This window comes from Phalacrocorax carbo, chromosome 17, assembly GCF_963921805.1.
Source record: "Phalacrocorax carbo chromosome 17, bPhaCar2.1, whole genome shotgun sequence".
Classification (NCBI taxonomy): Eukaryota; Metazoa; Chordata; class Aves; order Suliformes; family Phalacrocoracidae; genus Phalacrocorax; species Phalacrocorax carbo.
Window position 1 is genome coordinate 3,230,760 of NC_087529.1, and position 15,435 is coordinate 3,246,194.

The following is a 15,435-nucleotide window of genomic DNA, read 5'->3' on the forward strand; positions in this document are numbered from 1 at the left end:
TGGTGGTCCCTGTCAGTGGGCTGCAGCTCTTGCACAGTACAATGTTAAAAATAAACTTGATGCACAGTATGTTGTGCTTTTGGGGGATCGCTGTGGTCAGTTAGACATGGTACTGGTGCCCAGCCATGGTTTTTGAGTGCGCTGAGTATCTTATTGTCCTGCCACGTGGCTGACCAGAGCAGAGCAGTGCATCCCTCCGAGTGCTGCAGGGCTGCCACCGCCTGCCAGTGCTAAATGGCAAATGTCTGTCAGGCGAGAGGAGCAGCACGATCCCCGCGGGGTTATCGTGCATCGTTCTCCCAACGTCTCTAGTAATGAGGCTCCCTTTGGGAAAGGCGGACAAATATAGTCTGCTTCATCTCTGATCTCTTTCAGCAGTGAAAGCAAGTCAAGGTGCTGTTTGTAAATAGGTTTGTAGTAGTCCACTGGTGCTGGCAGTATTGACACCTAGAAACTCTCCCAGACACAAAACAAGGACCCAGCTGAAAGGAAAGACCTGCATGCAAATCCCGCAGCCCTTCGTCGAGTGGTTTTTCAGACCTTGTCCCTTCAGATCCCCTTTGAATCCCAGTGCGATGACAGCAGCATATTTAGTTATTCTGGTCAAACCTCCCCTCTGCTCCTGGCTGTTTTTTCCTGGTTGTGCTGAAACAAACCTGCTCGAGGGCTCCAGCCCCATTATGAGGACAAAAGGACATCAGATGTGCTGCTACCCAAGGGGAATGTGTCTGTTTTTGAAGTGTAATGCAGAATGGGTGGCTTAGAAATTCCCGAAGTGGCTTTCTCCCTTCAAAAGGGGTCTTTCTGGATTTATTTTCTTTTTTAGCTTCCCTAAAACGTAGCTTGTGACATTGACTTTGGGGTGAGGATACGCGCTGATGCTGAGAGGATTAATGCTGAATGTGAGAATTGGTGGCTGGCAATAAACAGCCAATTCTCAGGGAAATTATTTTCTGAATCAGAATATTTAACACATTGAGACTTGTGGTTTTTTTCCTGGTTTTAAAGGGGCACTGTGAATGCATACTAGAAAGTGTCTGTGTTACTACCAACACCTTAATTTATTATTAACTTGGAATATTTTTACATCTCATTTATTCCTTCCATGGGGGTGTTCTGAGCTGCTGAAATTACTTGGTCAGCTTTGCTTTCTCTGTTTGGTTTGTTAGGTTAGTGCCACGAACAGATTTTGGATGGGGGCTCAGAACTTCAGAAAATGAAGGGAGGATTCATTCTTGAGGGGTTTTAAAGCTCCTCAGTTCTCTTTGACACAAAGTAGATGTCTTAGGATTCTTCTGATGACTCCATATAATGGCTAGAGTTTAAAATGTTCTTCATAAAGTCATCAATACTACCTTAAGAATCTCTTGCTGAGTATTTTTTTAATCTAAGTGCATTGTCTGTGGAGAAGACTAGCAGTGGACGTTTTGACATGGCACAGAGCTCCAGTAGTGCTTGGTTTTGAGTGCCAGAAAGTGAAGGGAGATAAGTGAAGAGTAAGGAGAGGACCAACAGCGTAACGCTCTGCTCAGTCTCTATTCTGATCCGGCGGCGCTGAGAGCAGACCCCGTATCACGTGAGAGAAGGCGCAGCACAGCTGTGTGGGGTCAGAGCTCTGCCCTGCGTGAATCCAATGCACACCTCGTGTCGACCCTAACTTCAGTGGAGGGTTAATCCCTGCCGCTGTGGTGTCAGAGTGCCGAGGGAGCCTGGGGCAGGTGGGGGCATTGGGAAGGCCTGAAACAGCCCCGGGACGCAGAGGTGGCATGAGGGAGAATGTGGACAGAGGGGAAGGGGAAGAGAGCAGCGAGGAATGGAAAGCAAAGGACAGGAGTGTAATTATGTAGATCTGGAGGTGAAGGTCAAAGGCTCCATGTGACTGCTGTGTGGTGGATGGTGCTTTTGTTGTTTGTTTTTTTTTTTTTTAATGTTTGTACATGTTGTTGTAAACAGCCCCAGGCTGATCTAAGTGTGCTGGGGGCAGAGGCTGTAAATTAGAGGTTGTTCTTCTCATAGAGAGAGCAAGCAACTTGAAGCATCTTCAGCTTATGGCATTTTGCATGCTTGTTCCTCCATTGTTTCTCCATTCATTTAAGTTCCTTGTACTAGGTCTGACATAGAGTCTTGCTTACTGATGGAGCGGGGACAGGGCTGAGAGCTGGAGGTGCTGGGTAAGCAGTTATCACCGCCCTGACAGCGAGGCAGAGCGGGATGATCAAATACCTGCCTTCCCGCCTCCGACTGCCTCATGACTGCCCTGGCCCTCACCCTGCCTTGCTCTGTGCTGAGGGCAGCTGGCTGCTGGGGGCACCTCCGGCCATCCCTCCTCTCCTCGCAGCCCCTCAGCTTTGTCCTTGCTGGTGGTGGGCCTGAGGTGGCCATGAAAACGGCTAAAGTGAAATAACAGCAAGTGTTAAAAGTGATAAATAGGCGTGGTGGGCTTAACTCGAGTTTGGCCTCTCAGCTGGGGCGCTGGGGTGAGGACGGGGGGGGCCGGGGGGGGCCGGGGGGGCCCCTGGGCCTCTCCCCCGCCACGGGTCCCCGCCCTGGGTCCCTGAGGGGCTGGGGCAGGGCGCGCTCCTGCGGGGATGGCGGCGGAGGGAGCCCGCCTCGCGCTCCCGCCGGGTTAAACGGGGTGAAGCACTCTTTGACCGCCGGCGGAAGCAGCCGAGCGCTGGGGCCTGCGCGAAGCGGCCTATAAAAGGCGTGGGGTGGCGCGGAGGTCTGGGCAGTCGGAGCTGGCGATAGCGGGGTGTGGATCGGCTGCGCGGAGCAGCGGGAGCCCCAGGAGGCGGTGGCGGCCTGAGAGACACCCCCCCCCCACCCCCGACTACACCCTCACTTCTTCCTCCTCTCCCGCGGGGGGTGCGGCGGCGACGACAGCGACAGCCACCTCCGGAGCGGCGGGCTGCGCCTCCCCCCGCCCTGCTGAATGCTCTGGGGCTCGGTCCCTGAGGGGGGCCGCGGCGCCGGCAACCCCCGCTGTGGCGGGGCCATGGGTTCGGGCAGCGGCAGGGCGCGGAGCCCCCTTCCACGCTGAGAAGGCACCTAGTCCCCGCGCCGATGTCGCGCTGTCCCCTCACACCCGACCCCTGAGATCCTTCCCCCCTCCCTTCCCCGCCTCGTCCTCCCCATGCCAGACGGAGCCCCTCGCCTCGGAGACGCCCTGCAGCAGCCCCGCCGGCTCCGGGGTCTGCGGCTGCCCCCGCGGTATGAGAGGAGCTGCCCCCGCCGCCGGGGGCAGCCAGGAGAGGGGCAGGCTCCCACCCCGCCGCCGGCTGCCGTGAGGCGGCTGTAGCTGCCTCGGCTGGAGGAAGAGCCCCTTTGTTTTCCCCTCGCTCCTTCCTTCCCGGGGCTTCATGCCCCCCTGAGGGATGATGGAGGTGGTGGGGGACTTTGAGTACAGCAAGAAGGACCTGATAGGACACGGAGCCTTTGCTGTGGTCTTCAAAGGTCGCCACCGCAAGGTAAACAGCGATGGGCTTCGCCCGCCGCCGGAGCGGGGCTGGTTACACAACCCGGGGCCGGGGTCGCTCCGCGGGGCTGCAGCCCTCAGGAGCCCCTCCCGGTGGGTGACAGCCGGGCGTGGGGGGGGGTAGGAGGGTGCCCTTTGGGGAATTTTGTCGTGATTTGGGTGTTTGGGGAGGAAAAGAAGAAAGGTGTGGGGTGGGCTGAGGCAGCGGGGCGGGGGCGGCGGGGCCTGCGGCCGGCCTGCCGCTTGCGGCGGCCCCGGAGCCGAGCTCCCGGCCCCTATAAACCACCCCCCTTTTCTTTATGTCTTTCTTTTCCCCCCTTCTCTAAACGACCCAACAACCTATCTGCGTTCCCACCTCTCCTCTCTGCTGTTTGGTAGCTCCCTAACACAACGGCGAGCGGAGAGTTGCAGCTGTATTGGAGTCTGAGCCCTTTGTTTGTCTGGAGGGTCATGTTTATCTCGCTGGATAACGAGGGATCTAATGGAAAATTGTCTCCTTGGGGATTGGCTGAAGATTTCTTAAATTCAGCGGTGTCTGGTTTCCTGGCGTGGCTTGCTAATCACCGCGGATATTCATAGTTACGTTATGGTTTCTTGATGCCGTGAGAGTTTATTCTGGTTTTGGTGCCTAAAGTGCTCTGCTTTCCAGCAAACAACTCTTCAGATTTATCCTTTTGGAGCGTTAGGGTAGTATTCGCAACTTGGAGAGGCACGGTGCAGTGATTTTGGGGTTAAAAAAAAGGAGGGGAAGGAAAACAGAAACTATAAAGGCCATTGGAGATGCTTTCACCTTTCAAATAAATAAGCGATTTATTTTTAGAGGATATATAAATAGACAATATATAAGTTTACTTAAAAAAACCCCAGATGTTCTCTTGTGCAGTTTTCAGCTGTAGAGCATAAGAAGGCTGAAAATGGTAAGTCCTTGAAGGAGAGTAAAAGTAATTTGATCATTGAGAGAGGACTAAAAAGCAGATACACAGCACCACTACCAAGGAATAAATGGGATATGATTACTTACTTTTTTTTTTAAAGTGCTTTTGAATCCATGGAAATGCAGGGTAGCTGCAGCTGGATTTTAATAGCTGTCTGAGCTATTGTGGAATGAAATAGTTCTTGATGGTGTCATGTGATGTAGTAATCACTGGTGGCTGGAGTAGGGGTGATCCTGCAACTTTTCTCTGGTGCTTTATTAGCTTGTTGTTAGTAGATAAAGTTTAAAAAAATATAAAACTGACAATACCTTTTTGTTTGTTTCCAGAAAACTGATTGGGAAGTAGCCATAAAGAGTATTAACAAAAAGAACTTGTCAAAGTCACAAATCCTACTCGGAAAAGAAATAAAAATCTTAAAGGTATGTTAATTTGCAGTGATTTTTAAAGCTGCTTTACTTGAAAAGGAGAAGAGACTTTCGACTTAGTTCATTCCAGGTCACAGTAATTGCCATTCTGCCTTTTGTTTCTTTGTTAGCTCCAGTAGAGATCCAGAACTGAAAAGACCAAGAAAAAAAAAAAAGAAAAAGATACTTTTTTAGTTCTGGAAGTGGTCTCAGAACAGGTTATGGACATGCTTTTGTAGTTCAAAGTAAGAAAACTGTTGTAGAATCAGTCTCTGTGCCTTGCTCCTTGCACACATAAAAAACTTTGTCCTTCAGGATGGCTAATGTGGCACCTTTCCCAAGCAGTGCATATGACAAAAGTTATAGCTGAGGGTAAAACATCAGTCCTTGACCTTTCTTCATCATCTTTGCTCAGAGATGCCTTGAAAGCTGAAATTGGCATGCTGATTTTGATTCCTGAAGCAGTCTTCCTACTTCTGAGTTGTGTTAATTGACTTAAAATGTGTAGTGTGGCTCTAATGAAGGCAATAAAACAGAGCATCATATAGTTTTTTTAATGCTATTTTATGGAAATGTCTCCCTGGATGGTCTCTTAGTATTCTCTGCTCTGTGAACTTCACCACATCTCATTTTAGATAGCTTTGCAGTAATGATTAGTGCCGCTTTCTTGCCATGTTTCTAAGCTTCTAGAGGTACATCACTATTTTATATACTAATATATAGATATTATATTCTAGTATATTTATCATATACCATAAATTGTAGTATTGGGTATATGAGTGTGCTGCAAGTACTTAGCAGACAGATGCTAAGATGAGCAGTTAGGACAGCTCATGCAATTATTTCTGTGAGTTTTATTTAGTGTTGTTTGGTCTGATTTCCATTTTATTGTAAAATAGTAAGGTTGACTTGAAAATAGTTTAGTTGGTTACTCTGCTAAGCAAGAAATTGTGTGAGTCCATAAAATTAAATGTCAGTTTTCAGTACTTGTTAAAGGATCTTGTGCTGTGGTACTTTCTGTAACATGACATAGAAAATACGTTCTGGAACCAAATATTTTTATAACCTCTGAAGATATTGCCTAATTTCCCATTCCTGTAAATATTGTCTAAATAGCTGGGATTTCCTCCAAATACCTTCAGATGGTCTTAAAAAGATACTACCTTTCTTTGTAAAATTTGGTACTCTTTTTGATTGTGAGCTGGCATGTTAAATTTAAAATAACAACAATAACAACAGGCTACTTCCATAATACAAATATTTTGTTTTACAGGAACTTCAGCATGAGAACATTGTAGCTCTCTATGATGTCCAGGTAAAATATATTTTGATGCCTGTTTCTTCATTAAAATTTATTTATGATAATATGCATACATATGTATACTGAGTAGAAAATTTTGAATGGCCACATATTTTGTTGCTATAATCAGATTGGTATTTAGAAAAAGAGATCCAGTTCCCTAGCAGCGGCAGGGGAGTTCTCTCATCTTCAACACACTATGCGCTTATTTTGTGATGGCTCCTTTTGATAAGCAGGATGCACAGTTGGGATGGAGAGCCGTGAGGAATACGGTTTTCTTCCGGGCAGCAGTGGCAAGTGGCAGCCTGCAAACCTCTGCAGAGGCTGTTTGTGTAGTCTGGTCCTGTCACCAGAGAAAAAGCATCAGCTGGCTGAGCTGGGAGCTCTGTTGGTGGCAGTAACTATTCTCCTGAATTAGCCTTGTTTCCTTGGCCCTATAATTTCATTGGAAAGTGGGTGTTTGTGGATAACAGCTGAATACACCTGAAGGAAAATGTACTAGTAGGAGTTGATCTGAATGGATGAAGCAAGTGACGTTAAGAAGTCAACGTAACTTAAAATACTCAGTTGCAGAAAAGTAGCGGCATCTTTGAGATCTCTGTAACAAAGAAACGTATTGTATAGCCCTGTGTCACAGTGAGGGGGAACTGAAGGAAGTAGAAGTCCATGATTACACATGTATATATTGCAGTTGCCTGTGTTCAAAAGGATAGGATAAAGTGTAAAAGCCAAGCAGACACTTGGATCTTTTCAAGCAGGAGAAATAAGTATTAAATGGCTTCAAATTGTATTCCTCTCTTTATTCCCAGGATTCTGCCTGATAAAGTGAAGGAGTTTTCTAGCCTGTCTAGAGCAGTGTATTCTTCGTAGGAAGTACATTTTTTTGTACCCTAAGGCCTGCAAGTGTTGAGTAAAGCTAAATATGTTGTGATGTAGGTTATGCAGAGATTTGTTCTGCTTGAATAAGAACTATACGTTTATCTCCTGGGCTCAATTCTAATCTTAAATACAGAGTTACATTTATGAAAAAAAAATATTAAGAACCACCCTTGGGGCACTGCGTAGTTAAAACAATGCAAAAGAGACATTTCGACGTTCTTCAATGTATTCTGTCTTTACACGTTTGCATCCTAAAAGATTTTCAGCTTACATGTAGGTGTGTATCTGTGTCGCTATGGAAATCTGCGCTCGCAGGATATACCCTAGGCAGGCTTGGGTTTTGTTGTTCATAGTGCTGCAGGACATGTATTAACTTCTCTTGACTTGTGGTACAAGGCAAAGATGTTCGTGTAGAAACAGACTGTGCATCAGAACTTCCCATTTGGTTGAACCAGACTCTTTTTCCCTCCTGGGTCTTGACTTCAGAACTCTGCATTTTGAATGGTATTAGCTGCTCTGAGAGGGAAAGTATAGTCTCTTGCTCTTCTTGAGGAGACCAGGCTTCCCTGAGTATTGCTAAGTGGAAATAATCTCTCAGCATCCTAAATTTAGTATATCCAGACATCTTAAAAGAAACTGGAATTGTTGACTGAGGGCGTTGGTGTGTGAGTAAGCAGCTGAATTTCAGATTTATGGTTTACAGTTGTTTATATGTGAAGATTACTTACTAAGCTTTGCGGCTCAACCTGAGGGTAGTTGACTACCTATGTATTTTGATGATTTAACTTTGTGTACCTTCCAAGCCTCAGAGAGGCTCTTGCTTTTGTTGATTGATGCACAGAACATCCACAGGGGAGAGAGGACTGACCTGTGCATTTGTCTATGGTTTCTTTACCTAAAGGTTGTTTAAAAACATAACTTTTATGTTTTTCTGTTCTGCCATGGGAAAGGGTACCCTTAGAGTGGTGGGACTTCTTGAATGATCAGTCCTGTGTTCTCCATTTGAGAAGGGGTGTTCCTCCTTGTCGCCAACTCTTGCGTTTCAGTAGTATGAACAGTTAAAGCAAAGAGAAGGGAAAACCTGTGTCTCATACCTTGGATATATTTCAAATACATTCATGGCAAATGTAAAGCTTGGCAGTATGATGCTACTTCTGTAGAAGAAATTGCTTTGCAAAACATGGTCCAAAGAATGTGACGCTTGCACAAATCAGCTTTTCCCTTTCTGCACAGGGCTATATTTGTGAAATATTATACATCATTAACTTGTATGATTACATTAATTTATAACCCAGCAAGAACGAACACTATGCAAGGCATTCACGTGTCCAGTAGGCTGTTACACCTACTAATTTTCTTTAGCGTTTCATGTTCTAGCATGTACTGCTCTTTTGGTTTGCCATAGTGTTGTGAACATAGTGATATAGTGCAGCAGATGAGACTTTAGGATTTCAAGCAATTTTTAAGTTACAGAAGCTATTTTTTTTTTCCTCAGTGCTGGAGCCAGTGGAGTCTGTGTCACAGTAGGAAGTTCTCAGTGTGACTGGGAGTCTGTTTTATTTTTATAGTTTTGTTGGTCTGAAGTTTTTCTTAACCTTAGACAGTTTGAAATAAGAAAACGCTCATGTTTCAGATGCACTGTTTGGCAGACCATTTAGCTGAATAATCCAAGAACTGATTGTTGTACCAAGTTTTCAGATAGAAAAGGTGGTGTGCAATGTAAGTGGCAAAATGAAGCGGGAAAAGTGTAAATTAATTGCAATGAAGAACAAATATTTTTACATCTCATAATATTAAATTATTTGTACTTAATGGCAATACTTTGAGATTAAAGCTGTGTCCCTGCATAGCAATTAGAATATATCTTCTAAGTTGACAATGAAAGGGTAGTTATTATTGTAATTCCAAATGAAGCCTTCTGCAATATTGTTTTCATAGGAGGTAGTTAGATTCCTTCTCTTTCATCTCTGTTCATTTATGGTTGTGTTCCTGTTGCACGATCTGTGACCAGTTGTGCAAGTCAGTGTAATGAAGATACATACACCATTAAGGTTTTAATTAGATCCAAGGAGAACTTGTGAGCCGTTCTGCTGATAGAATGTGAACACTTTAAAACCCCCTATGTTGCCGTTGCTTCAGCTCCGATTAACACCATTTTCCTATGCTACTTAGTATGTATAGGGTCCACTGAGTGAAGTTACTAGGAATGCCCGTTCACCTGGGGTCACACCTGAATGAATTGGTGTGCCGTTAATGTATGTGAATTGGTCAGCATAAAAATGCTTTGCTCTGGTGCCAGCGCAATAATTGCCTTTGATTTCCGTAAGGTGGTTACGCGGAACACTGGCAGGTTTGATCTGCAGTTAAGGATTTTATGTAAAGAGAGCGTACCATTGTTGTTTGTGCCACCTCAGAAGGCCGGGGATCCACACACACCAGGTCGTGGAGACCAGTGGTTTGAAGACTGAAGGCATTTGTGAAGATACTTAAATATGAACTCTCCTTCTGTGGGAGGCAAATGTTTTGCAGTAATAGGGCTCTGAAAAATAAGCATATGCAACTTACCTCTAAATGTGAAATTAATTTTTCATGAAGTGAAAAGCTTAAAAAAAACCAAACCCTGAGAATATGATAGATGTATAGGAAGACATAATCTGCTGAGACATTTTTTACTTATCTTCTTGGGCAAGAGTTTGGTATTCTTTCTTTCAAGAACAAAAAACCTCTTGAATCTCTAAAATGGTATAAGAATACAGCTCTCTTCCCATGGTGTTGCTATGGGATGTCATTCATCCTGCAAAAGATCAGCCTTGCATTGTGTTAACTGGGGAAGTGGAGCCCACTGTTTCTCAAAAGCAAAAGGAGACTAAAATAACCTCTAACTCACCAGCATAAAGTACATTGAAGTCCTTGGATAAAGTGTTATACTGAAGTATGAAGGTATCAGCAAGTTATTTGGAATGCACTATATTTAGGACATGAATTTACAGTTTTGTGCAGTTCATGATCCCAAGTGTGTGCCGAGTAGAACTAATCTCTTAGACAGTGCCAGACAGTGCCTGTTTTAGCAAATAATTTAATTCAAAACCTCTTTAGATGTCAGGCGTCAGAGTGAAAGCCTGTAATGTATCTTGGAGATAGCGTTTTAGAAGAATGAATTAATGTCTTCACTGTATGGAGTCTGACGTTTGCTATTTGAACAGTAGTTTAGGGAGAACTAATTTCTAGTGTGTTATTGGAGAAACAGTATTGGAACAGAAATTGTTTCTGGTCTTAGCTCATTGGTACATAACAGACAAAATAACTGCAACTGCTTCCTTCTGCTGTCCTTGAAAGCAGTGAAAGCTAGTGGGAACAAAGCCAGTGGTCCCTCTGGTAACTCCACCTCAGCCTTCACTTACACACAAGTGCCCATGAGTTCTTACTAGGGATGCTTATGGAAGGAACCATGCCTATCTGTACTTGTTGTTTTACCAGTGGGAATTAAATATTGCTATTTGGTTTACCCAAGGACTCCGGCTGGTCTGGTAGTATTGCATATGTTTCTCGAGGCAGTTGCTTCAAGCATTCTGGTGTGCGCTCTTGATCCTGGTGTTTCACAGCTTTGGTTGCCTCCATACTCTCATCATAGCTGTTTCTGAACTGTCATCTTCTGAATGAGGATGTCTCAATATCTTTATTTTTTTGCCTCAGCTCCTTGGTTAAGACCTTTGTGATTGTCAGTATCCATCCTCATTGTGTGTGGAAGTAGGCATATGAAAACATGCCATCCAGACAAGTTTTTAGATAAAAAGAAAAATCCTGCCCCATAGAAATTGGAAAGGTTTTTAATACTACCTGGCAGCTGATGCTGACTGGAAGGTTGATTACGACAATATTGGACTGCAAGGAATGATGCCACTGTAGGCGTTGAAGGTTAGGGGCAATCAGCTGATATTTGTTTTGGCCCACAGAACCAAAGAGTTGGATTTACTACATAGTCCTTAGTTTACCTGCTGTGCCTAGATGCTATAATTTGTATTTCAAAACTGTGTCAGAAGATCTTCAAGTATGCGAGCATATTAAATGTTTGGTGTACTGTGGATGGTTTTGCTTTTCCTTTGTGTTGTGCAGCAGGCCTTTCTCTTTCACTACCTCCCATATGTATTAGTTAAGTACAGCATTTCACATAAGAAAATGAGTGATAAGGCTATTGTGGTACATTTCTCCATGGCTGATTGCTCTTTTATGTGAATAACTGGCAGCACGCACGCTATTTGAATCCTACAGGCGCGTGTCGACTGACATTTAGGCTGAGGCTTAACATTTAGTCAGAACTAACAAAATGTTGAGTCCTTTAGATATGGTAGGAGCTGAACATTTTAGAAGCTGCTGCTGTGCTGCAGTCACAAAGCAAAACAAGAGTATCTGTAACACAGTAAGAAACAGCCTTAAAAAGACTGGACCAGTCCTTTTTCACTAAATCATTAGAACTTTGCCAAATATCTTTAATGCTCAGAAAAAACGAGGCGGGTATTCCTGGCCAAAAAACTAAAGCAAATGTAGCACAAATTAACATATCAGAAAATTAATCAGATAATAGCAGTGCACAAGCTGTCAGGTTAACTCTCGTGCGCTTGGGAGTCCAGTCATAAACTGCAGCTAAACAGAATCTATGAACTTGGAACTAAAACGTAGTAACTATTTCTTTGCCACAGTTTCTGCTTTGGCAGCTCACTAAGAGGCCCTTGCAGACTTTCAGCTTGTTCTAAAGGAGGACTTCCTAACCAAAGAGAAATCTAGGGTATGTTTCTGCCAATACGCTAGAGTTCTAGCAACAGCTGTCAGAAGTAACCATGGATGTTTTGACTTCTTTTTCAATTAATGTCTTTTAAATGGAACTACTGGGCTGAGCCTGTGATTTGGGTTGGAACTTCACATCCCCCGAGACAACTCTTGGAAGTCAGATTAAAACACAGCAAGCTTTGGCAAATATGTTGCTGCTTAATCTCTTTCTAGTAGGTTTATCTGTTAGCTTTCAGAATTGTAAAATGGTTTCCTTTTAACCTTTGCTATCTTTTACTTCAACTTGCAATTAAAACCTAGATTCAGAATATGAAGGAGCAAAAGTAGGTTTTTGTCAAGAAAGCTTTAAGCCATGAGGCAGGGAGGGCATGCTGGGCAAAACTGTTCCGTAATTGTTGCACCACAACATACGTTTGTTTCACTTGATTATTTTTCTAGCTAGAAGTGTGGACTAGAACAACTCCAGCTGCAGTGATTTTATGATCTGTATGTCAGTGTAAATTTTTGAAAGCTTTGTTATCTGTTTCAATAAGTGGTTTTAAATAGCTTCCTAGGTCAGCTTTATTCCTGAATGTTGGACCTGAAACACACTGGTTTACTAATCTTTTCCTTTTTGAGCACTTTGCTCTACTTAGCAAGTCAACAGCAATCACAAGTCTAGAGAACGGTCATAGAGATGGCTTTATTTTTCAGCAAAGTAATTTAGAAGGGAAAAATGTGTCTACAGAATTGACTTGTGTTTTCTGAATGTATTCCCAAAATGGAGATCACATTCCCAGTTAGGCTGGCCAAGAACTGTAATGCAACATGTGAGCAACTGTGAATGGATGAACAACTTCAGCTATTTTGAACTAAAGCTTGCATTGGCGGGGTATTGAAAAGTGTTTGGTTAGGAGTTAGAGTTGGGACGAGATGCAGCTGGGGAGCTTGGTGCCAGCACTGTGCAAAATATTACTTCTGCAATACGAATTAGATACCAGCCTGGGAAAAACTTCCTGAAACCTGTAATCTGCTCTGCTGATTTAATAAAAAGATTATCCAAGCTACAATAAGGAAACATGCTCTACTTCGTGCTATAACTTTAACCCAGTGACTTTTTTGATTATTATTAATCAAGAATATCGGTCAAAAAAAGATGACTAATGCTATTTGAGGGAAATCTAGTGTAGTCTCTAGGAATGACTTTTTTTAAACAGGTGAGGGCTAGTACAACAGGACAAATCATCAGCTCCATGTTTCTGAAAGGACTTTGTTTCCAAAGGAATCCAGAAAACACATTCTCTTAGTTCTGTGATGAATAAATGTCTGTCATGAGCTGAGCATTACATACTGCAATAAGCTGCTGTTTTTGTGCAGAGCGTGTGGTGTAGTGGAGGCACTGACGCTGTGGAACATCTATTTCTGATTCATGGGATTGCTATGTTCGGGTGGAAATCCACTAGCTGAGCTTCTTTCTTGTCACTGGAGAACAGACGGTTTCCATGCCTCTTAGCTGTGTTCTTCTTTTACACATTGCAGTCGCCCTTTACGTGAAGTGATCCTCAGCTGGCAGAATTTTCAGCTTGATAAATGGGGATCTCGAGAGTTGGTGTTTGGCATCCTTGTGGTTCCGGAAAGAGAGGGAGTTTTGGAAGACGTTGTTGCAAAGGAACAATGTAGAAAGAAACAACGTTTATCATTATGTATTTTCAGTAGTTTACAGAGCAAGTAATTACTTTTTTTCCCTTTAATGTATGCACTTAGGTTTTGAGGCATTTATAGGATTGCAAATTATGGTTCATGCTGGCCACAGCTGTTACAGAAACATTGAACAATTGTGACTTCCTGAAATGTGATCTGCTGCTGCTTTAACATTCTATACGGGTTGGATTTTGCCTTTCATTCCCAACAGATATGACTAATGTTCCTAGAAACTTGCTTTCTTTGACGCTGATTTCCAAATGTAAACAAATCAGTAACGTGCTTGATGTTCTGAGCTGGAACGAACCTCACACGCATTTCTGTAACACAGACCAGGGTGGCTATACTAAACGCTTCCAGAAAGTGAAGCAGCCTGATACAGTCTTGAATTAACCTTAAAACATCCGGTTCATCTTGAACTGTACTTTACTACACTTCCCAGTTGTGGATATCTGTATTTGTGATGGGTTGGTAGAAACTAGCTTTAATGGGTTGTACCATCCACGTGCTCCGTGCTGTGTTTGATACTGAGGGTAGTTGGTTTCTCTACCCTGGGCCCGTGGGCCCGTTTTTACTTTTCTTTCTAAAGCTTCCTAGCCTGACCTGTTAGTGAGCAATGGAAATGGCACTCTTGTGCTAATTCTTGCCAGCATGGTCAAACTGAACATGTCCTGAAGTTTTAATACAAGCACTGAGAAAGGTGACTGATGTCACAGCGTTTGCTTTGCTCTGCAATGTCCCTTTTGGCTTTTTTTTTGTTGTTGTTGTTGACACTAGTTAGCAGAATACAGTCAGACTGTCTACAGTTCCACTTCCAGCTGGGGCGTGTGCCTGGACTTGTCTGGTATGCCAACTCGCTCTTTTCCTTCAGCTGTCTTAAAAACATATTTTCCCTCAAACTGTCAACCTTCGGTTATTTTTAAAGTGAAAGGGAGGTAACATACTATGTAACTAAAACCATGATCCTGTTTATTGTACACTTGTCTTATGTTTCCTTCTAGTTCTCTTTGTGTTCTTCCCTTTCAGTCTCACTCAGTCAGCTCAGAGGGAAAAAAATGCTTTTACTTTATAAAAGATCTCTGAGTGTCTTCAACTTTGTAGGCACAACAAAACTATTTATGCAAAACAATGTTGATTATTGGCATAGACAGGTAGGCTCTTTGTTCCTTCACACAAAATAAATATTTGTAAAAAAGATGAATGTTCTTGTTACAGTTGTTTTTAAGCAGAGACATTTTTACTGCATTTTTTGTGGAACGTATAGATAATTTACAGAAGTCAGCTAATCTGACTTGAACTATTGGCCAGTTACGAGATAGAGAATTCAGGTTGCAAATAGGTCAAAGGAGGTCAGTGCTTTGGAAAATCTCAGTAGAACCGCCGTACCAAATCACACCTGTCCATGGCAGGGACATGCTTCTGCCAGCGACTGGCTGAGGGAGATACTTTACAGAAATATGCATGATTCCTGAATTAATTAACCTACAAAATAGCATTTGGGAATCGGTTAATTCCAGTGAACTGCTCTGTGACTTCTGACTGACCTTTGGCTTGTCAGGTGGCACAACCAAAGCTTGTTTTACCCGGAAGCAGGTAACATAACTTCAGAATTCCTCTTTAGAAAGTTAGTCATCATAGCCGAAGCGTCTTGCCAACATACAGTGGAAACTGATGTTACTTACTGGATGATGCTGTTTCAAATGATAATTTTAGTCTTCAGGATGTTGCCTGGTGATTTATTTCGTTTTACATATGCTAAAAGTTTTGAAAATGTGAAATATTGAATGTCGGGGAATGTATGTATTTGCTACCCTCTAAAACAGTGGCTTTAACATGAAGTGTCTCAGTTGCTTGAAAAAAAACCTCACGTTACACTTCATTAATGCAGGTACGGAAGGCTTTGTCACATTCTTAAATGGGATTTGTTCTCCTTCTCTTTTAGGAAATGCCCAATTCTGTCTTTTTGGTAATGGAGGT

At 43.3% G+C, this 15,435-nt stretch overlaps 1 protein-coding gene across 1 annotated transcript in view; it reads left to right on the top strand.

Annotated features, from left to right (window-relative positions):
• Positions 1–2,719: 2,719 nt before the first annotated feature.
• The window catches only part of ULK2 (unc-51 like autophagy activating kinase 2), a 41,293-nt gene continuing 28,577 nt past the window's right edge, over positions 2,720–15,435 (top strand). The window contains exons 1-4 of the mRNA XM_064468009.1: positions 2,720–3,467; positions 4,737–4,829; positions 6,088–6,129; positions 15,401–15,433. Of these exons, the coding sequence (XP_064324079.1) occupies positions 3,375–3,467; positions 4,737–4,829; positions 6,088–6,129; positions 15,401–15,433 (261 nt within the window). The 5' untranslated portion in view covers positions 2,720–3,374. The remainder of the gene's footprint in view (positions 3,468–4,736; positions 4,830–6,087; positions 6,130–15,400; positions 15,434–15,435) is intronic.